Here is a 22,835-nt window from a genome sequence, read left to right as displayed (position 1 = left end):
GAATGTGGTGATTGATGGAGTCGATGAATACGGCTGCACAGTAATGTCTCTTATCGATGGCGGTTATGATGTCGTTATGATGTGCACCCATGACCAGCTCTGGAACCCGATTGCATAGCGGAGAAGGTACGGTGGGATTCGAAATGGTCGGTAATCTGGTGGTTAACTTGGCTTTCGAAGACCTTTAGAAAGACCGGGTAGGATAGATATAGGTCTGCAGCAGTTTGGGTCTAGAGTCACTCCCCCTTTGAAGAGGGGGATGACCGCAGCAGCTTTCCAATATTTGGTAACATATCCATGCGTATTGCTTATGGTATAGATTCCAAGCTATCTGCGCTAATGTTGCTGTTGTGTAGAAAGCCCTTGTTGAAACTAGCCGCAGCTAGATAACTACCTAGGAAGATGACGAGGAAGATGTTTAATTCACTCTCCATAATCCCATACTGTCAGTGCCAGCCCAATGTTTAGCTAGCTAGCTAAGGACACTGCACTAACACAGGCAGCTGTTACATGGAAACTAGCTATTCCATTGTGGTTTAATTATGTCAATACTAGCTACAGTGGTTAGCTAGTTTGGAGGAAGTATTGTGTTATGTGCATTGTGTCTGTGCACTTCGCTAGCTACCATCCCATAGCTCTTTGAAGTGCAGTGAGATTCTCAGTGTGTTTCATGCTTCAAAGGCCCTCTCCTCGATGTGAAACAAGAGGCAGCCCCGCCACTTGGTTAGCTGTAAAGCTGAGGGATACCGCTGGAGAAATGTAGGCCTACCCACTCTCAAATTCATAGATACAAGTGTATAAGGTCAGATCTATACTACGTGAGGAACCATGCCTGTGTTCCAGTGCTCTTAGCCAATACCCCTCATCTTGTCTCTTCTCCCTCTCTCCAGTTCAGTGGGGAGCTTGTTGTAAAAGCAGCCACTGTCAGTCCTCTTAATTAAAGACGTGTAAATGTGGCCTCAGCTGGATTGCATTAAAGGTGGCAGTGGCGGGCGGTTGGAGTGTCGGAGCTCCCAGTGCCCTAATCCCCACTAATTAAGGATTAATTACAATTGATGGAAGGGGAGCCTTCTAGCCTGGTCCCAGATATGTTGGTGCTGTCTTGCCTGACAATGAACATAGGAGTTGGCAAGATGACACACACAGATCTGCGACCAGGCTAAGAGTTTGTAGAACTCCTCCACACCAACCAGAGAGAATATATGTTGTGTTTTACTCACCGTGCTTTTTTAGAATGTATTACTTTTGATCAGAACCCCTGTTAGACATAAGTGAAAAAGGCCATCGCTCACTTGGATATAATTATCTAACTCAGCAGCTTCCATGGTGTGTGTGTGTGTGTGTGTGACTGTCACGGAAACTGCCCAGGATTAGGTAGTGTGTTTAGGGTTATTGGCGGTATTAAGGACCCCTTCTCCTGGTAAGCCTGTGGAGCTGCTGTGTTGTTCTCTGGAGACGGAGATTTAGATTGGTGACACCTGGGATTTAGGCTTTGGATACAGCCTTTTGGTTAATCTACACTAATCTGGCAGTCTCCCACAAAGGTGTAAACACAACACTCATAAGAATGCACATTAACAAAACTCGCTCTGCAGCAGGGATCATCAACTAGATTCAGCGACTGGACAATTTTAAATAAAATAAAAATAAATTATTGAGCGGATGGCCAGAACATAATTACAAATAATTTTTCACAAGAAGCCCAAACGGATATAATTGGACTAAAGCAATTTCAAACCTTGCTTACATTTTGTATACAATCACGTCTGTCTCGCTTATGCATGGGAGTACTTCAAATTTAAAATCAGTTGGAGTTGATTTCCTAGTGTTTTATACTAGAGGTCGACCGATTTTTATGATCTATTGGAGGACCAATACCAATATTGATAGCAATTTATTGGAGGACCAAAAAAAGACTACCGATTAATCGGACGATTTTTGTATATATATATATATATATATATTTATTTATTTATTTATTTCTAATAATGACAATTCCAACAATACTGAATGAAGGCTCTTATTTTAACTTAATATAATACATAAATAAAATAAATGAAGTCACAAATAAATTATGAAAGATGTTCAATTTGGTTTAAATAATGCAGAAACAGTGTTTGGAGAAGAACGTAAGAGTGCAATATGTGCCATGTAAAGAAGCTAACGTTTAAGTTCCTTGCTCAGAACCAGAGAACATATGAAAGCTGGTGGTTCCTTTTAACACGAGTCTTCAATATTCCCTGGTAAGAAGTTTTAGGTTAGTTATTATAGGACTATTTCTCTATACCATTTGTATTTCATATACCTTTGACTATTGGATGTTCTTATAGGCACTATAGTATTACCAGCTTAATCTCGGGAGTTGATGGGTTTGAAGTCATAAACAGCGCTGTGCTTCAAGCATTGCGATGAGATGCTGGCAAACGCAGGAAAGTTCTTGTTTGAATGAATGCTTACGAGCCTGCTGCTGCCTTCCACCTCTCAGTCAGACTGCTCTATCAAATCATAGACTTAATTATAATACAATAAACACACAGAAATATGAGCTATAGGTCATTAATATGGTCAAATCCAGAAACGTTCATTTCTGAAACAAAACGTTTATTCGTTCAGTGAAATACGGAACCCTTCGTATTATATCGAAAGAGTGGCAACCCTAAGTCTAAATATTGTTGTTATGTCATAATAATAAATACGGTCTTTGTTAGGAAGAAATGGTCTTCACACAGTTCGCAACGAGCCAGGCGGCCCAAACTGCTGCATATACCCTGACTCTGCTTGCATTGAACGCAAGAGAAGTGACACAATTTCCCTAGTTAATATTGCCTGCTAAACATGAATTTATTTTAACTAAATATGCAGGTTTAAAAAAAAAAAGATATACTTGTGTATTGATTTTAATAAAGGTGTTGATGTTCATGGTTCGGTGCATTGGTGCAACGATTGTGCTTTTTTCACAAATGCTCTTTTGTTAAATCATCACCCGTTTGGCAAAGTAGGCTGTGATTCGATGATAAATTAACAGGCACCGCATTGATTTATATGCAACGCAGGACAAGCTAGTTAAACTAGTAATATCATCAACCATGTGTACTTCACTAGTGATTATGTTACGATTGATTTGTTTAATGCTAGTTAGCAACTTACCTTGGCTCCTTGCTGCACTTGCGTAACAGGTAGTCAGCCTGCCATGCCGATTTACTGATTGTTATGAAAACTTAATCTGCCCTAATTAATCGGCCATGCCGATTAATCGGTCGACCTATAGTTTTTACAGTCTTCTGTCCAACAATAAATTCATTTAAAAAAAATTCTCAGACAACTTGGAGGGCCAAATAAAACCACTTGGGGAACCCTGCTCTACAGGCTGTATAGTTTGTTTCAAGCAAGCTATGTTTGTGAGTAGCTTAACTAATTAGAGAGTACATTGTAGTACCTACTTACCTGTACCCTAGATTTGTCCTATAATACTATTTAGTATAACCGCTGAGTCTGTATGTTTGATTATAGAGTTAGTGCTAGTGTAATCAGACACAGACAACCAACATGCGTGCTTAGCATCTCCAGCTCTCTCCCCGGTAACATCTGACTCTGTCATGGTGCTTGTTGGTTCGTTATAAATGGCCGCTGCTCCTCTGATCTACTGCTTAATTGCCACCTCATTTGCATAACAGTGCAAATGAACAACCTCTCAAATGAGCGTTCATTTTTCAAAGTCTTTAGGAGCTCCTTCAGAGGCGACTCTTAACGAGCACGGGAAAGCAGGCAGCTGGGCTGATGAGAGGGAAGACGGGGAGCCTACATGTACATATCACCTCGACTAACCTGTACCCCCACCTCGTACCCCTTTTTATATAGCCTTGTTTGAACTTTTTAATTTTTTTCCCCCAATACATTTTATATATATATATATATATATATTTTACTAGACCAAAAGTTTTTTTTTTTTAATCCATTTTTATTTTATGACGGGACTGTAAGCATTTCATGGTGAGGTCTACACCTGTTGTATTAGATGCATGTGACAACATTTGATTTGAGAGGGAGAAGGATGGATGGGGAAAGGGAGAGATGTAGTGTTGTACGGTATACTGAAATGTCATACTTTCTTGATATTAGAACATAAAAAAACGGTTCGATCCTAGAATTTGTTACTTTCGGTACTTCAGTCAAATGTGCCTCAGGTCGTATACTGATTGAGAGAATCAAGTCTGTCTCCTTATAGCGCGAGTGCACCATTCCTGCCTCTTGTCTGCTCCACTTACTCATTCGCTAGGGTGCTTGGGAGTCTGGACTGCATCATTTTAGCTCCCCACTCATGCTGCACAGAAGTTCAAACACTTGAATAATGCAGTACAGCATGTAGAAATGTTTTAACTGTTCATTACTGTTCGCAAAACAATGTCCATACAGGCTAGAACACTTTCTAATGCAAGAAGATACCGGTAGCTTCCAGCTTTGTAGGCTATCTTTCCTTGCTAGCTTACTGTGGAAGCTAACAACATCAATTCACTACCCTAGTACTTTGTTTGTGATAATATACAAGCATAACGCAAAATACGCTGATTTTTTTTCACCGAAAACTTTAACTTAATCGTCTCCCCATGTCCAAAGAAACGTTGCCCCTTCGCCTGTCATGTCTCTTTCTCACGACCTCAACGGACTGTGTGGGAGTGTGCCTCGTCATGAACGACATCATTACTGGGCTTAAAGAGAGAGTGCAACTTCTATGAAAATGTTGTTGATCAGTACAATAAAATGGAAGGGAAACCGATTTTTGTCATCTATAGCCACATGAAATCAATGAAAACAGGCTCAATGGCTCAATGCATGCACACAATCCTATTGAGTATGCTTTCACCTGTATTGTGTATAGGCCTCCTAGGTTACATCTTGATTTACCCAGTATATGAATAGAGATTTACTGTTCATGTAAATTGTTACTGTTATAGGGTTAGATTTGTAAAAGAAAGTCTAATTGTATGATTTGTAGAATGTATTAATGAATGGCTTTGCTGTCTCTGAAAAGCGACACACAATCACGTCTCTCTTATGCATGGGAGTACTTTGGAACAGATTTCCTAAATTTAAAATCAATTGGAGCTGATTTCCTAGTGTTTTTACTAGAAGACGACCGATTTTTAGGATGATTCAACGCCGATTCCGATTTATTGGAGGACCCCAAAAAAAGACGATACAAAAATTGACCATTTTTATTTTTTTTATTTTTTTATTTTTATTTATTTTTTTTAATCGGGGGATATATATATATTTGTACAACAATACTGAATGAAAACTTTTATTTAGTCTCAAATAAATTTAAACATGTTCAATTTGGTTTAAATAATACAAAAACACAGTGTTGGGGAAGAAAGTAAAAGTGCAATATGTGCAATGTAAAAAAGCTAACGTTAAAGTTCCTTGCTCAGAACATGAACATATGAAAGCTGGTTGTTAGGTTGTAGTTATTATAGGACTATTTCTCTCTACCATTTGTATTTCCTATACCTTTGACTATTGGATGTTCTTATAGGCACTTTAGTGTTGCCAGCCTAATCTCGGTAGTTGATAGGCTTCAAGCATTGCAACGAGCTGCTGGCAAACGCAGGAACGTTTGTTTGAATGAATGCTTACGAGCCTGCTACTGCCTACCACCACTCAGTCAGACTGAGATGTGTACGCCGAGGTACTTAACTTAATATCCTCTCCACTACTGTCTATGTGGATAGGGGGGTGCTCCCTCTGCTGTTTCCTGAAATCCACGATCATCTCCTTTGTTTTGTTGACGTTGAGTGTGAGGTTATTTTCCTGACCCCACACTCCGAGGGCCCTCACCTCCTGCCTGTAGGCCGTCTCGTCGTTGTTGGTAATCAAGCCTGCCACTGTAGTGTCGGCCGCAAACTTGATGATTTGAGTTGGAGGCGTGCATGGGCACGCAGTCGTGGGTGAACAAGGGAGTACAAGAGAGGGCTCAGAGCGCACCCTTGTGGGGCCCCAGTGTTGAGTATCAGTGGGGTGGAGTTGTTGTTACCTACCCTCACCACCTGGGGGCTGCCAGTCAGGAAGTCCAGTACCCAGTTGCACAGGGCGGGGTCAAGACCCAGGGTCTCGAGCTAGATGACGAGTTTGGAGGGTACTATGGTGTTAAATGCTGAGCTGTAGTCGATGAACAGCATTCTCACATAGTGTAGTGTGGTTGTGTGTGCAGTGTGGTTGCGATTGTGTCGTCTGTGGACTTATTTGGGCGGTAAGCAAATTGGAGTGGGTCTAGGGCATCAGGTAGGGTGGAGGTGATATGGTCCTTGACTAGTCTCTCAAAGCACTTCATGATGATGGAAGTGAGTGCTAGTGGTAGTCGTTTAGCTCAGTTACCTTAGCTTTCTTGGGAACAGGAACAATGGTGGCCCTCTTGAAGCATGTGGGAACAGCAGACTGGGATAAGAATTGATTGAATATGTCCGTAAACACACCAGCCAGCTGGTCTGCGCATGCTCTGAGGACGCGGCTGGGGATGCCGTCTTGGCCTGCAGCCTTGAGAGGGTTAGCACGTTTAAATGTTTTACTCACGCCGGCTGCAGTGAAGAAGAGTCCGCAGGTTTTGGTAGCGGGCCGTGTCAGTGGCACTGTGTTATCCTCAAAGCGGGCAAAAAAGTTATTTAGTCTGTCTGGGAGCAAGACCTCCTGGTCCACGATGGGGCTGGTTTTCTTTTTGTAATCCGTGATTGACTGTAGACCCTGCCACATACCTCTTGGGTCTGAGCTGTTGAATTGCGACTCTAATTAGTTTCTATACTGACGCTTAGCTTGTTTCATTGCCTTGCGGAGGGAATAGCGACCCTGTTTGTACCGGGTCATGTTTCCGGTCACCTTGCCCTGGTTAAAAGCAGTGGTTTGCGCGAATGCTGCCATCAATCCATGGTTTCTCATTTGGGAATGTTTTAATCGTTGCTGTGGGTATAACATCGTCAATGCACTTTCTCATGAACTCGCTCACCGAATTAGCGTATTCAATGTTGTTGTTGGACGCAATGCGGAACATATCCCAATCCACGTGATCGAAGCAGTCTTGAAGCGTGGAATCAGATTGGTCGGACCAGTGTTGAATAGACCTGAGCTGTTCAACACAGCTCTTGAGCTTCTTGTTTTAGTCTCTGTCTGTAGGCTGGAAGCAATCAAATGGAGTCGTGGTCAGCTTTTCCGAAAGGAGGGCGGGGGAGGGCCTTATATGCGTTGCTGAAGTTAGAATAACAATGATCCAGGGTTTTACCAGCCCTGGTTGCGCAATCGATGTGCTGATAGAATTTAGGGAGTCTTGTTTTCAGATTAGCCTTGTTAAAATCCCCAGCTGCAATGAATGCAGCCTCAGGATATGTGGTTTCCAGTTTGCAGAGAGTCAAATAAAGTTTGTTCAGGGCCATCGATGTGTCTGCTTGGGGGGGGGAATATATACGGCTGTGATTATAATCGAAGAGAATTCCCTTGGTAGATAATGCGGTCGACATTTGATTGTGAGGAATTCAAAGTCAGGTGAACAGAAGGACTTGAGTTCCTGTATGTTGTTATGATCACACTACGTCTCGTTAATCATAACGCATACGCATACGCCTCTCTTCTTACCAGAAAGAAAAGATGCTTGTTTCTGTCGGCGCGATGAATTAAGAAACCAGCTGGCTGCACCGATTCCGTTAGCGTCTCTCGAATGAGCCATGTTGCGAGTAGTATGCTCGGGTGCGATGTGCCTGTATCCGGAGCCTGACCAGAAGACCGCCTCGTTTGCCCCTTTTACGGCGTCGTTGTTTAGGGTCGCCGGCTGGGATCCAATCTATTGTCCTGGGTGGAAAGCAAAACACAGGACCAGCTTCGGGAGAGTCATATTCCTGGTCGTAATGATGGTGAGTTGACGATGCTCTTATATTCAGTAGTTCCCCCCGACTGTATGTAATGAAACCTAAGATTACCTGGGGTACCAATGTAATAAATAACACGTAAAAAAACAAAATACTGCATAGTTTCCTAGGAATGCGAAGCGAGGCGGCGATTTCTGTTGGCGCAACCTCAGGAGGCTGAAGAAATTCGGCTTGTCACAGAAAGCACTCACAAATTTCTACAGGTGCACGATCGAGAGCATCCTGTCGGGCTGTATCACCGCCTGGTACGGCAACTGTTCCTCCCACAACCGCAAGGCTGTCCAGAGAGCAGAGGTCTGCACAACGCATCACCGGGGGCAAACTACCTGCCCTCCAGGACACCTACACCACCCGATGTCACAGGAAGGCCATAAAGATCATCAAGGACAACAACCACCCGAGCCACTGCCTGTTCACCCCTCTATCATCCGGAAGGCGAGGTCAGTACCGGTGCATCAAAGCAGGGACCGAGAGACTGAAAAACAGCTTCTATCTGAAGGCCATCGGACTGTTAAACAGTCAACACTAACATTGAGTGGCTGCTGCCAACAACTCCAGCCACTTTAATAATGGAAATTGATGGGAATTGATGTAAAAATGTATCACTAGCCACTTTAAGCAATACCACTTAATATAATGTTTACATACCCTACATTACTTATCTTATATGTATATGTATATACTGTACTCTATCATCTACTGCATCTGTATGTAATACATGTATCACTAGCCACTTTAAACTATGCCACTTTATGTTTACATACCCTACATTACTCATCTCATATGTATATACTGTACTCTATATCATCTACTGCATCTTGCCTATGCCGTTCTGTACCATCACTCATTCATATATCTTTATGTACATATTATTTATCCCTTTACACTTGTGTGTATAAATAAAGTAGTAGTTTTGGAATTGTTAGGTTAGATTACTCGTTGGTTATTACTGCATTGTCGGAACTGAAGCGCAAGCATTTCGCTACACTCGCATTAACATCTGCTAACCTTGTATATGTGACAAATAAAATTTGATTTGAAATCATAGACTTAATTATATCATCACATTTAATGTAATGAGATTGAACTCAAAGGATGCCCAACGCTGGACAGAGCAGAAGAAGAAGTTTTCTGTCTGCGTCAACTGCAATTCTGTGATTTTTGGCTAATACGTTCTTTTTTTTTTACATGGTATTTTGATACTAAACCTGGTATCAGTCAAAATTCTGGTGTCATGACAACACTAGGAGAGCGAGTGAAGGAGGGATAGAGGGACAACGGCCACTTTAAGGGATACATCTACCTAATCTCTTTGGAGGGCTCCTGAGTGGCGCAGCGGTCGAAGGCACTGCATCTCAGTGCTGGAGTCGTCACTACAGACCTGGTTCGATTTCAGGCTGTATCACAACCGGCCGTGATTGGAAGTCGCAATAGGGCGGCGAAAAATTGGCCCATCGTCCTGGTTCGAGTTGGCCGGGGTAGGCCGTCATTGTAAATAAGAATTTGTCCTTAACTGACTAACCTAGTTAAATAAAGGAAAACATGTTAAATACCCTCCTGCGTCTCACTCCTCCTCTCTTCATCTCATGCCTGCTGCTCTTCAAGTGGAGGCTTATTATGGAGAATGTGTTGGATGGTAAAGGCTCACGTAGAGCACCTGAGAACAGGAGGTATGTGTTGAGCCTTATAGGCCTAGATCTGATTGAAGCCTTTTGTCCCCGATTTGCTCTGGTCTCCATAGATGTCGTCTCTCGTTAACAAAGGGTTAATTTCATGCTCAATGGTATTCACTGTGTTTGCCCAGGGTGGGACATCTCCCATTCACACCCCTGATCACACGGTGTTGACAATGACCACTCACCACTCCCTGGCTCAGGAAGGAAGCACACTGACCATTTGTGTGACCGCTTGTTTGTTTTTGTGTGTGTGCCTGGGTGTGTGCCACAGGCTTTCAGTTAAGAGGACCAACACAACCACAGACGCTGCTTAAAGCAGGACCTGACACATCCACAGCTTACTACTGCCCCTCTCCAAAAAGTACCATTCGATAGACTAAAACGTTTTGTGGAATATAGGCCCAACTGTTGTTGGAATGATTGTCGTCCCCAATTGACAACTCGTGTAGCTAAAGATGTTACGATGCCCTCACCTCCCTACTTACTTATGAACCTCTAGCGGCACCTTTTGTGCAGCTTGTTTGCTGTTGCACGCCAACGACCGGGCTTCAAGATTGTTAGCCTGTTGCGCTAAAGCCTTGGGAGTGTTGCAGAGGTCTAAAGGCACTGCATCTGTGCTAGAGGTGTCACTACAGACCCTGGTTCGATTCCGGGCTGTGATTGGTGAGTCCCACAACTGGCCCAGTGTTAGGGTTTTGCCGGGGTAGGCAGTCATTGTAAATAAGAATTTATTCTAGTTAAATACATAAATAAACATCTGAGCGTGGTTCCCGACCTCTGTTACACCAGGGATATATTATTATTTGTACTAGAGGGAGGAGGGAAAATGGAAGAGGATACCCCTGGATTAGGACTACTACTCCAGACAGCACTCAGACGACTCCCGCTGTAGCATGGGGATCCTAATTCAACCTGTGGGTTCAGTAACAGTCTTCAATTTCCTCCCCGGGGCCCAGAGTCACTTTACACTCTTCCTTTCTGATGCCACTAGGTTGCTTTCGTCATCAAATTTAAATTTACAGAGTACTCCTTATAGAAGTCTATGGGTGTCATAGACCTAGGTTGAAAATATTTGATATTTTGCTTTTTATGTGATATTTTCAACCTTGGCGTAAAACTGGGAACTTTGCTCATAGTGAATTTATTTCACAAAGGGTTTACTGCACATCCTCCTCTTCTCTGAAGACCAGTCTTTTTTCTCTCTCTCATTTGGGCCAGTGACTTTTACTTGGTACTGACGGCGAATTCGCCAGAATGTCAAGCCTTGACCTGTATGTAGTTCCTTCTTGTGTGAAGGTTGTGTAGCTTGGAACCTCCTTCCTTTTGGACCATTGTTTTCCTCTGGATCCAGTTACGGTGTCGTAGCAGAGAGCATTTCTGAAGCGTTCTTATTCTGCTGTTCCCTCTTGCCTTTTCTTTCTCATAGTCTTCCTTTGCCTCTCTCTGCTTTTATGTCTCCTCCTGTGACTCCCTTGTTTTTCCAATTCTCCTTGGTTCTCCTTCTAGGCTGCCCTCTATCCTTACTTTTTCTCTCCCCCTCTCTCTCTCTCTCTCTCTTTCTCTCTCCCCGGTTCGCTCCCTCAGTGGAAGGCTGAGAATACCCAAGGGAGCTGAGGCAATTAAAATGCTAATCCTGTCTGTCTACAGGGAGAGGAGGAGGAGGAGGAGATGGAGGGAGGAGAGGAGGAGGAGGAGAGGTGGGGGCTGACAGCATGAGGGATTGCAGCTCACATGGAGAACTCAACTGAAATGGAGAGAGAGCGGCGCTGGAGTGGGGGGGGGGGCGCGAGAGAGGGGGGATACAGGAGAGGGTATGGGGTGGGGAGGAGTGAAAAGGGGATGCAGGACAGAGCGAGAGAAGACAGACGTGGGATAAAAAGTGTATGTGTGCCATGAGCTGAGGGTTGGATGAAGGCCTGAATGTATTCGGGGGAACATGCATCTCCCCCTAATGTACTGAAGACACTGCTGCTCTGTTAGGGGTAGCCTTCAACCTCACCCTGCCACACAAGTAGGCCGAGAGCGGGGCTTCTCAACTCTGACCCTACGAGGTCCGGAGCCTGCTGCCTTTCTGTTCTTCCTGATCATTAATTACACACCTGGTTTCCCTGGTCTAAATCACTCCCTGATTAGAGGGGAACAATGGAGAAGAAACCAAATGCGGTGGAAGTGGCTTTGAGGTCCAGAGTTGAGTTTGAGGGGCCTAGAGTGTGTACCTACCAACCTGCGCTGCCTACTATACGCACAATTGTGTTCTAGCCTGTGTGCATAGCGATATTGGCTGTGAGGCAGGAATGAGCTTCAGGATTATGTATGCAGTTGAAACCCCAGCTGGAGAGCCTGAATATTTCATAGTATGGCTGTAGCGAGACGATAGGAGAAGAGCTGCCTGTCTCAATGCCACACAACCTAGGGTGCTATTGTGTGTCTTTTTTACTATGTAATTGTATTGTGGCCGCAAACACCAGCTCCTTATTGCTTTATTGGAAAATGCATTACGACTGCTCAGTACTGAGTGCATAGGCCCTAATAGATGTGTGCGATTGTCAGAAATCACAGCTTAATAATTGGAGTAATTAGGAGAATCTGAGGTCGTTAGGGGCTACAGCTGGGGGCTATAATAATGAGAACTGGGGGGTTGGAGGGTGTGTGTAAGCAGAGATGTGGGGCAGGATGGAGGGGAAAGACCCGGAGAGGCAAGCTTGACCTCTTGAGCTGTCGGTCAGTTGGCTATTCCTTCTATGGCCACTGCATCCATGTATAACACTAACTGACCAAAAGCAAACATTTTTGAAGTGTGTTTTGCCTGGAGTGCTAGATGGGTGGGGTTTGTACCTTTGGGACTATTCCATTGATGTTGTTGGTCTAGACGAGCTGGAAGGTAACAAAATACTATTTCATGTTTTTTGAGCCAATGTCTGAATATTCTGGGCCTCCGGTGTATTGCACTGTCTGCTGGATCGGGAAATGGTTTGTCTGGAACAGTGTCTGGGACGGGACAGCTCAGACTGACTTCTACACACACGCACGAACACACAGAGTCTGGAAGCTACAGACTTACTGGAGAGCACACACACACACAAGATAGAGGATTAGCCTAACACTTAAAACACAATCTATTCACAAGCACACACAACTCTAGAAACCTTAGCAAGTAGGTGCATAGTTTGCATACACATCGTAAAAGCACTTTCTCTCTACCTAGCCGATAAGTACTAAAGTTTAGCTTTGTGAGTGGAGAGGGGGAGAGAGAGTGATGGGCCAATCGGGGGTCACTAGTTCAGTCGGCTGGGTCTGCTGCATTCCTGAGCCGTGAGCAGGGATGAGAGGTGGAGCAACAGTGGAGGAATGTGTCTCGGAGAGAACAGAGACAGGATCTAGATGGAGAAAACAACGGAGGCCAGAGGGAACAAGAAAAAGAGAGCAACAGCAGGGGAGAAAATAAGTTTATAGAAAAGGAGGGAAAGTTAAGAGAAGAGAGGGAGAGAGACCATTGTTGAGGGGGGGTGGGCAGAATTGTTAGGATGAACTTTAAAGTAGTACACTAACAGAAAGGATACTGACTTTATTGTGGAAACATTGTTTTATCTGAAGTGTCCAGTAACTACACGGTAAATCCCCAATCCAGAGTTAGTGTTCCAGTCCAACAGCAGGCCCTGCCACTTGGTTGTGAGTACTTTTCAAGACTCGATGGATAGACCCATATCATTTTACCATTGAAGTGCAGGAAATGTCCCAGATGTATTTAATGTTCTGTGTTCTGAAGAACTCTCTCCCATGGCTGTGTTAACCCAGAGAGAATAAAGCCGGGTAGAAATAGAATTGTCTCTTGTCTTTCCTCTGTTCCAGAACTGTAAGCTGTACAGAACAGCTGCTTGTTATGTCTTTAACAAAAATACTTTATTTATCCATGCAAGAGGGAAATGTATCCTGCTGTACCCAACCCTTGGACACACACACACACACACACACACACACACACACACACACACACACATTTATATACTGAACAAAAAATATAAACGCAACAATGTTGACGATTTTACTCTTTCTACAGTCCGTAAAAGGAAATCAGTCAATTGAAATAAAATCATTAGGCCATAGTCTATCGATTTCACGTGAATGGGCAGGGGCGCAGGCCTGGGAGGGCATAGGCCCGCCCACTGGGGAGCCAGGCCCAGCCAGTCCAATTCATTTTTCCCCCACAAAAGGTCTTTATTACAGACCGAAATACTCCTCAGTTTCATCAGCTGGTCTCCGATGATCCTGTAGGTGAAGAAGCCAGATGTGGAGGTCTTGGGCTGGTGTGGTTACTTGTGGTGTGAGGCTGGTTGGGCATACTGCCAAATTCTCTAAAACAATGGAGGCGGCTTATGGTAGAGAAATTAACATTAAATTATCTGGCAACAGCTCAGTTGGACCTTCCTGCAGTCAGCATGCCAATTGCATGCACCCTCAACTTGAGATATCTGTGGTGTTGTGTGACAAAACCGCACATTAAGTGGCCTTTTATTGTCCCCGGCACAAGGTGCACCTGTGTAATGATCATGCTGTTCAGTCAGCTTCTTGACATGCCACACCTGTCAGGTGGATGGGCTATATTGACAAAGGTGAAATGCTCACTAACAGGGATGTATAAAGAAATGTGTGCACAAAATTGGAGAGAAATAAACATTTTGTGCAATCTTTTATTTCAGCTCATGAACATGGGACCAACACTTTTACATGTTGAGTTTTTATATTTTTGTTCAGTATATATTCCTGTACTGTGAACAGTAAGTTGGATAGAACCGGCTCTGAGAGAGTTACTGGGCTTGGCTTTAATACAGGAATGCTCCAGTTCTCTTATACCCCTTTCACTCTACTGAGCAAAACCAAGCCAAGATGTACAGTGCTAGCCTGGTTAGGTTGCACATCTACAGTAGTTGCTTGAAAGGACAATGTACAGTACGGCATGATGGTGTTAAAACAAAGGCTGTGAGTCCAAAGTGTGTTTGTGTATAGGAGTCTGTGCATTGAGGGCAATGTGCGTGTCTGTTTGCACCTGTGTGTGTTGTGTCTGAGTGTGTACTGTGTGCCTCCATATGTGCATCTGTGCCTCTGTGTGTGGGTGTCTATCTGTAAGAGGGAGAGATGAGTGTGTGGCTGGGGGCTGACAGAGGTCCTGGGTTTAATACAGTGGAATAGCAGAGCGGCTGAAAGCTGTACTTATGGCCAGCCGAGCTTGCAGTGACAGCACATGCACTCCCATTACTCTGCCCATGCCTCATGTTGCTGTTGCCTGCCTCTCTCTGCTCTGAACTGGCAGCCTGACACTGACTGAGGCGCCACACTGCCACCTGGTGTTAAAATAGGGTACTGCTAATTTAGAATTCACTTAAGAATTTATGTGTGTCCCAAATGGAACCCTAACCATTTTTAAAGTGCACTACTTCTAGGATGCCATAAGGGAGAGAATCGACAGGGTTGTTTTGACAGCTAGGGAACTTCTCCTTGAGGTTTTTAGTATTGATGAAGTGTGCTACTGTCCTCCCTTCCCTTGCACCTGCTGGAACCTGGAAAAATCATCCTCTCCGGTAGAGAAAATACAGATTTGCCTATTTGGAAACTTTTTTTCGGTACATTAAAACTTCAAACTAAAGCCCCAGTCCAGAAACAACCCCTAGCTGAGGCACTTCTAAAGATTTGGAGGATAGGATAAGTAATCCTTCTCACCCCCCTAAAAGATTTAGATGCACTATTGTAAAGTGGCTGTTCCACTGGATGTCATAAGGTGAATGCACCAATTTGTAAGTCGCTCTGGATAAGAGCGTCTGCTAAATGACTTAAATGTAAATCTGAAAGAAATTGGCCTAAGCAGTATGACAAACATTCTACCTGGCCTATCTGAGAGTGTTATTACCATATTGCCTATCCAACTTCGTCAGATCTACCTCAAGTGCCTAGGGTCGGATAAGGGGTTGAATCTGAATGACTCCGACGTTGCAATTGAGACACGGTGCTCCTTTATCCTTTAATGCCTGATTTGTTTTATTGAATTTCTTTCTCTCTCTTCGCCTCCTCTCCAGTGCTGAGTATCCGAGGCATTCAGGATGAGGACCCCCCAGACCCCCAGATCATGCGTCTGGACAACATGCTGCTGGCCGAGGGCGTGTCTGGCCCAGAGAAGGGCGGGGGCTCGGCTGCGGCGGCGGCGGCTGCAGCAGCAGCAGGAGGGTCGCCCGGCGCTGACGGAGGCATCGAACACTCAGACTACAGAGCCAAGCTGGCCCAGATCAGACAGATCTACCACTCTGAGCTGGAGAAATATGAACAGGTAGGAGAGAGAGGGAAATGCATTTACACAGATTCTGGAGGAAAAACAGTACACACGTATTTCTCTCTCACCTTCAAAGATGAGTGTTTTTGTGGGAATTTGTGTTATTTTGTGAAACTGGACTGAATTTAAGTTAAACCTTTGTGTTGATAGTCTCCATTTCTCCCTTATCCTCCCCCTCCTCCGCCCCTACACCCCAGGCATGCAGTGAGTTCACCAACCACGTGATGAACCTGCTGAGGGAGCAGTCTCGCACGCGGCCCATCTCTCCCAAGGAGATCGAGCGCATGGTGGCCATCATCCACCGCAAGTTCAGCTCCATCCAGATGCAGCTCAAACAGAGCACCTGCGAGGCCGTCATGATCTTACGCTCCAGATTCCTCGACGCCAGGTCTGTCTGTGCTTAAGAGTTTTGCTGCAATTTCATTTGTTACCTGCAGGGCTTTTAAAAAAATTGTTCCGAGATGAATCATGTCTGACTGACTTTGTGTGTGTCTCGTATCAATGTCTCGGTCAGGCGTAAGAGGCGTAACTTCAACAAGCAGGCTACAGAGGTTCTGAACGAGTACTTCTACTCCCACCTGTCCAATCCCTACCCCAGTGAGGAGGCTAAAGAAGAGCTGGCCAAGAAGTGTGCCATCACAGTCTCCCAGGTACCACCGCACCACACACTTCTGCTGCCAGTGGACTGAAACCAGCTTTTCCCCTTTTAATGTATAGGTAGGGGGTCTGTTCCCCTGCCTAAAATAATTTAGCTTTGTTTGGTTTCAATTGAAAATGCACTGAAACAGGGATGGACTACCTGACATTTTCCAGTACGAACGGTTTGTTTTCGTTTTCCGTTGGGAAACATTTTGCTACGGCGTGCACTGATGAATACAACCCTGGAAAGACATCTAGGGGATACACTAACTAATACACTGGTGTCTGTCCGTCTCCCCCTCAGGTTTCAAATTGGTTCGGCAACAAGAGAATACGGTACAAGAAGAACATTGGTAAGTTCCAGGAGGAAGCGAACCTCTACGCAGTTAAAACAGCGGTGGATGCTGCCAGCGTGTCGGCACAGGCTAGCCAGGCTAACTCTCCGGCGACGCCCAACTCAGGTACCGTGTGCCCCTGCCAACCACCCCTGACCCCCACCCCTCCATCCATCTCAATCACCCTGCCTCCCCACACCAATCAGCTGAGGTCCATGCTATTACACACACATTGTAGTTCATACACACTGGCAGAAGTGTAGAACCACATACACAGAATGAGGACAGTGTCTGCATTGCTGTCTTTTCCTGTCTGCGTTGCTGTCTGTCCTGTCTGCCTGCCTGGCTGCGTGTCTGGCTGTCTGTCTGTCTGCCTCTGTCTGGCTGTCTGGCTGTCTGTCTGTCTGGCTTTTCTTCTGTTCCTCTGCTTGTTTGGTGTCTGATGCATTGCTGTGATGTCATTGCGCTCACAGATTTTCTATAGTGGAGTTTTTTTTTTGACCAAATCTTATTTTGGACCAGATTGATAATCTCCTCGTTACAAGTTGCTTTAATGGGGCCTCCCGGGTGGTTAAGGACGCTGTACTGCAGCGCCAGCTGTGCCACCAGAGACTCTGGGTTCGCGCCCAGGCTCTGTCGTAACCGGCTGCGACCGGGAGGTCCGTGGGGCGACGCACAATTGGCTGAGCGTCGTCTGGGTTAGGGAGGGTTTGGCCGGTAGGCTCATCGCGCACCAGCGACTCCTGTGGCGGGGCGGGCGCAGTGCGCGCTAACCAAGGTTGCCAGGTGCACGGTGTTTCCTCCGACACATTGGTGCGGCTGGCTTCCGGGTTGGATGGCACTGTGTTAAGAAGCAGTGCAGCTTGGTTGGGTTGTGTATCGGAGGACGCATGACTTTCAACCTTCGTCTCTCCCGAGCCCGTATGGGAGTTGTAGCGATGAGACAAGATAGTAGCTAAAACAATTGGATACTACGAAATTGGGGAGGAAAAGGGGGTAAAACCAATTAAAAAGTGGCTTTAATGTTGTAGAAAGTGGTCATTTTCAGGGATAAATGTAGCTTGACTCAGCAGTATCTTAGCTGCTGGGCTATTGCCCTAAGCAATAACTCTTAGTAGGAAATGACCATCGTCCCCCATCGGATTATAAATCCAATTAAATCCAATCCAATTGTATTTTTTCTTTCTGAATGTCTGAATGGTTTCTGTTCAATTTCACCATTTCCTCTTTCGATATCGTCATTTTAACATGATATATTTCTTATTTATTTATCCTACTACTACTGCAAACTCCTACAGTCACCCTGTTGGCTGTCTGTCTTTATCTAGCAGCCAGCACACCTTTGCATTAGTGTACATACATATACACACACACACACTACCGTTCAAAAGTTTGGGGTCACTTAGAAATGTCCTTGTTTTTGAAAGAAAAGCACTTTTTTATGGTTTGTTTAAAATAACATCAACTACAGTGTAGACATTTTAATGTTGTAAATGACTATTGTAGCTGGAAACAGCTGTTATGCTATTTTTATGGAATATCTACACAGGCGTACAGAGGCCCATTATCAGCAACCATCACTCCTGTGTTCCAATGGCACGTTGTGTTAGCTAATCCAAGTTGATCATTTTAAAAGGCTAATTGATCATTAGAAAAACCTTTTGCAATTATGTTAGCACAGCTGAAAACGGTTGTTCTGATTAAAGAAGCATTTTGGGGTTCGATTACAGGCTCAAAATGGCCAGAAACAAAGAACTTTCTTCGGAAACTCATCCGTCTATTCTTGTTCTCAGAAATTAAGGCTATTCCGTGCAAGAAATTGCCAAGAAACTGAAGATCTGGCACTACTCCCTTCACAGAATAGCGCTTTTTATTGCTTCTTTAATCAGAACAACCATTTTCAGCTGTGCCTAACATCATTGCAAAGGATTTCCTAATGATCAATTAGCCTTTTAAAATTAAACTTGGATTAGCTAACACAACGTGCCATTGGAACACAGGAGTGATGGTTGCTGATAATGGGCCTCTGTACACCTATGTAGATATTCCATTAAAAATCAGCTGTTTCCAGCTACAATAGTTATTTACAACATTAACAATGTCAACACTGTATTTCTGATCAATTTGATATTTTAACGGACAAAGAAATTAGCTTTTCTTTCAAAAACCAGGACATTTCGAAGTGATCCCCAAACTTTTGAACGGTATACACACACACACACGTATGTACCAGCTATGTACCAGCTACCCCTATTTGCTCAGGAAGCAGACAGGAGCAGGTAGGTGATGTACCATTGTCATTGTGAGCCATACTGTATGTCTGCTTCATAGAAATCTATTCTATTATTATCTGAATTCTATTTCCATGGTCTGCCTCTCCTGCAGTAAGATTGCAGCTCGCTGGTGGACTGTCGGGTATCAGCACTCGGTTTCAAGACTTAACAACTACAAAATGTCTGAATTCCACTTTGACGCTCACTCGTTTAACGAAAACAGTTTAACGAAAACTTCGACCGCCGTTTTTCATGTAATAAGACATTTGTGTTGTCTTGATTTTGGTCTGTTTCGAACAAGAAGGTTGCAGTTGGCCCTATAGTTTGGCTATTTCATTGTTCTGCACTAGCCTCATACTTCATTCACAACGTGAGGAAGGTGGAAATTTAGGATCCAACTGTTTAATTTTTTTTATTTCACCTTTATTTAACCAGGTAGGCTAGTTGAGAACAAGTTCTCATTTGCAACTGCGACCTGGCCAAGATAAAGCATAGCAGTGTGAACAGACAACACAGAGTTACACATGGAGTAAACAATTAACAAGTCAATAACACAGTAGGAAAAAAAGAGTCTATATACATTGTGTGCAAAAGGCATGAGGAGGTAGGCGAATAATTACAATTTAGCAGATTAACACTGGAGTGATAAATTATCAGATGGTCATGTACAGGTAGATATATTGGTGTGCAAAAGAGCAGAAAAGTAAATAAATTAAAACAGTATGGGGATGAGGTAGGTAAAAATGGGTGGGCTATTTACCGATAGACTATGTATAGCTGCAGCGATCGGTTAGCTGCTCAGATAGCAGATGTTTGAAGTTGGTGAGGGAGATAAAAGTCTCCAACTTCAGCGATTTTTGCAATTCGTTCCAGTCACAGGCAGCAGAGAACTGGAACGAAAGGCGGCCAAATGAGGTGTTGGCTTTAGGGATGATCAGTGAGATACACCTGCTGGAGCGCGTGCTACGAGTGGTTGTTGCCATTGTGACCAGTGAACTGAGATAAGGCGGAGCTTTACGTAGCATGGACTTGTAGATGACCTGGAGCCAGTGGGTCAGGTGACGAATATGTAGCGAGGGCCAGCCGACTAGAGCATACAGGTCGCAGTGGTGGGTGGTATAAGGTGCTTTAGTGACAAAACGGATGGCACTGTGATAAACTGCAACCAGTTTGCTGAGTAGAGTGTTGGGAGGAATTTTGTAGATGACATCGCCGAAGTCGAGGATCGGTAGGATAGTCAGTTTTACTAGGGTAAGTTTGGCGGTGTGAGTGAAGGTGGCTTTGTTGCGGAATAGAAAGCCGACTCTAGATTTGATTTTCGATTAGAGATGTTTGATATGAGTCTGGAAGGAGAGTTTGCAGTCTAGCCAGACACCTAGGTACTTGTGTCCACATATTCAAGGTCGGAACCATCCAGGGTGGTGATGCTAGTCAGGCGTGCGGGTGCAGGCAGCGAACGGTTTAAAAGCATGCATTTGGTTTTACTAGCGTTTAAGAGCAGTTGGAGGCCACGGAAGGAGCATTGAAGCTGTACAATGTATTGGATCATCTTGGCACCCAGAAGGCTCTGTCACGAGCGACTAAATCATTGCTCACCTCATTCTAAACACTCTGACTGTGGTCCACGATCCTCATGTTTTCAACACTAGCCAACGGGTTGTGAGCACGGGTATGAAGGTCTCTTTTCAAAAGCCAGTGTACTTTTAACTTCTTGGTTGAACTGTGATCTCTGACCCCGCCCGGCACACTGCGGTGCCTGATTTGACTGACAGAGCCACACTGAGATGCCTGATTGGCTGACACAGCGTGTGTTGCCTGCAGGGTCGTCAGGGTCATACAGCTTGTCTCATGCTGGCGACGCTGCTGCTGCCTACCTCGGCCTGCACCCCTTGAACCTCAACGGGGCTGGGGAGGCCGTCCTCAACATCTCTCCCTCTCTGCAGCCCCAGGTAGGCACTGAGGACCTCTAGGAAAGCCTGCCTCAATGCTCCAACCCCCTCCAATCCAGTCTCTCTAGGTTTGCAAAATCTCTGTAATGTTCACAAAATGTCCTGGTTCTCACAATCCTGGTTGGAGGATTTCTGGAATTGGGAGGGAATAGTGAAGGCAATCCTGGAATTTGTTCAAACAACATTTCATTAAAAAAAATAAAAAACAGGGCATTTTGGGGAGGTTTCCGGGACTTTACTACCCCAAACATCCCTAGACACCCAGCTCCTCCTAGCTATGATGACCCCCACCTCCCTCTCCTCACCCCTGATCCCTAAACACCCAACCCAAGACCCCCTGTGGCACCTGTCCCTGTTCCACATAGCAGAGAAACATGCCTCAGGTACATTTTGGCCCTTCCCCCTCTCTCTCCACCTTGTTTCAGTTAAGCCTTTGGTGTACCTACCTTACCATTCTCCCCCAGTTATTTATCCATCCATTTCATCTCTATGTCCACGTTTTCTCCAAATGCCTATATAGTGCACTACTTTTGATGAATATGGTACCATTTGGGACGCAGACAGCCCATGGCCCTCTCTCCATCCTGTCACCATGGAAGCCAAAGGCCCCCCCTCTACTCCCCATTACTCTGCTGTTGTTGCCCTCCTCTGTTTGTAAACCTGTGGAAGTGCGGTGTTGCTGAAGAGGATCCACAGATTTCTGCTGTAAACAGCCTGAGGTTAGCCTGGGCGGTCAGTGGTTGAGGGAAATTCCTCAGTTGCATTTCCTTGACTCTGCTGTGTCCACATCCTTCTCAAAACCCATTGGAGGAGAATGTCAGAGGGGCGAGACCGCTGGCTTTCTCATCCAATAGGTTTTGAGAAGGTGGAGAGAGGACACGAATGCAATTGAGATTCTCCCTGACTAACCGGATGGTAGGCAGCATTTTCTGCATTCCATCAGTGATGACTGAGAATACAACATCGTGCGATTTAAATTAGGTAGAAATCATTTCATCTCATCAATCTTGGAATGAACAATACAGGAGCATTAGATATTGGCTTGTAATGTTAGAACTGTGATAGCAGAGAGGCGGATGGATAGTGTATGAACCCAAAGTCAGGGTTGTACAGAGAAGTATGCAGAGGTTAGCTCGTAGGGAACCAGCAGTCCAAACCAAGAGCCATGCTGCTTTTGCATTGACCGATACAGCAGAGGTTTGTGGAAGCTTTAAAGTTCCTTTAATTCCCCCGTGTTTGTGTGAGACTATGCCCTGATTGATGTGTATCTATGTGTTTGTGTGTGTATGCCAGACCCGGGTTCAAATAGTATGTTATCTTCCAAACACTTTTCCTGCACTTGATTGAGCTTGTGTGGCACAACGGAACCAAGCCTGTGCCAATTAAATGCGCTCAAAGTATTTGAAAGGAAACAAATCCTTTTTGGACCCAGGTCGTGTGTGTGTGTGTGTGTGTGTTTGTTCTTCGATCCTTGTGGGGGACCTAAACTCCCCACAAGAATAGTAAAACAATGAAAATGTGTGTATATGTGCATGCATCTCGTAGCTGATGGCGCCTGTCTTGTCTCCGTCCAGGTGGATACCCTGCACCATGTTACACGCCTGACGGCAGGCTATGAGGAGCTGACCACTAGCGCCCTCTACGCCCCACACCGCCTCGACGTGAGTCAAACCTCCTTTTATTTGGACCTAAAGAAATGCATGCCTATCAACAAAGTAATTGTAGTCCAGGTATTTA

At 44.7% G+C, this 22,835-nt stretch overlaps 1 protein-coding gene across 6 annotated transcripts in view; it reads left to right on the top strand.

Moving 5' to 3' along the window:
• Positions 1-22,835, top strand: part of LOC118384346 (pre-B-cell leukemia transcription factor 1) — a 51,963-nt gene that overhangs the window by 25,527 nt on the left and 3,601 nt on the right. For 2 of the 6 annotated variants that reach the window (XM_035770777.2, XM_035770774.2), the window contains 6 exons: positions 15,652-15,899; positions 16,100-16,290; positions 16,417-16,552; positions 16,846-17,002; positions 20,971-21,098; positions 22,673-22,759. In XM_035770777.2, the coding sequence (XP_035626670.1) occupies positions 15,652-15,899; positions 16,100-16,290; positions 16,417-16,552; positions 16,846-17,002; positions 20,971-21,098; positions 22,673-22,759 (947 nt within the window). The remainder of the gene's footprint in view (positions 1-15,651; positions 15,900-16,099; positions 16,291-16,416; positions 16,553-16,845; positions 17,003-20,970; positions 21,099-22,672; positions 22,760-22,835) is intronic. The other 4 variants (XM_035770778.2, XM_035770780.2, XM_035770775.2 and 1 more) reach the window with 3 other exon arrangements.

This window comes from Oncorhynchus keta, chromosome 5 (genome assembly GCF_023373465.1).
Source record: "Oncorhynchus keta strain PuntledgeMale-10-30-2019 chromosome 5, Oket_V2, whole genome shotgun sequence".
NCBI lineage: Eukaryota > Metazoa > Chordata > Actinopteri > Salmoniformes > Salmonidae > Oncorhynchus > Oncorhynchus keta.
This window is presented reverse-complemented; position numbering and strand designations above follow the sequence as displayed.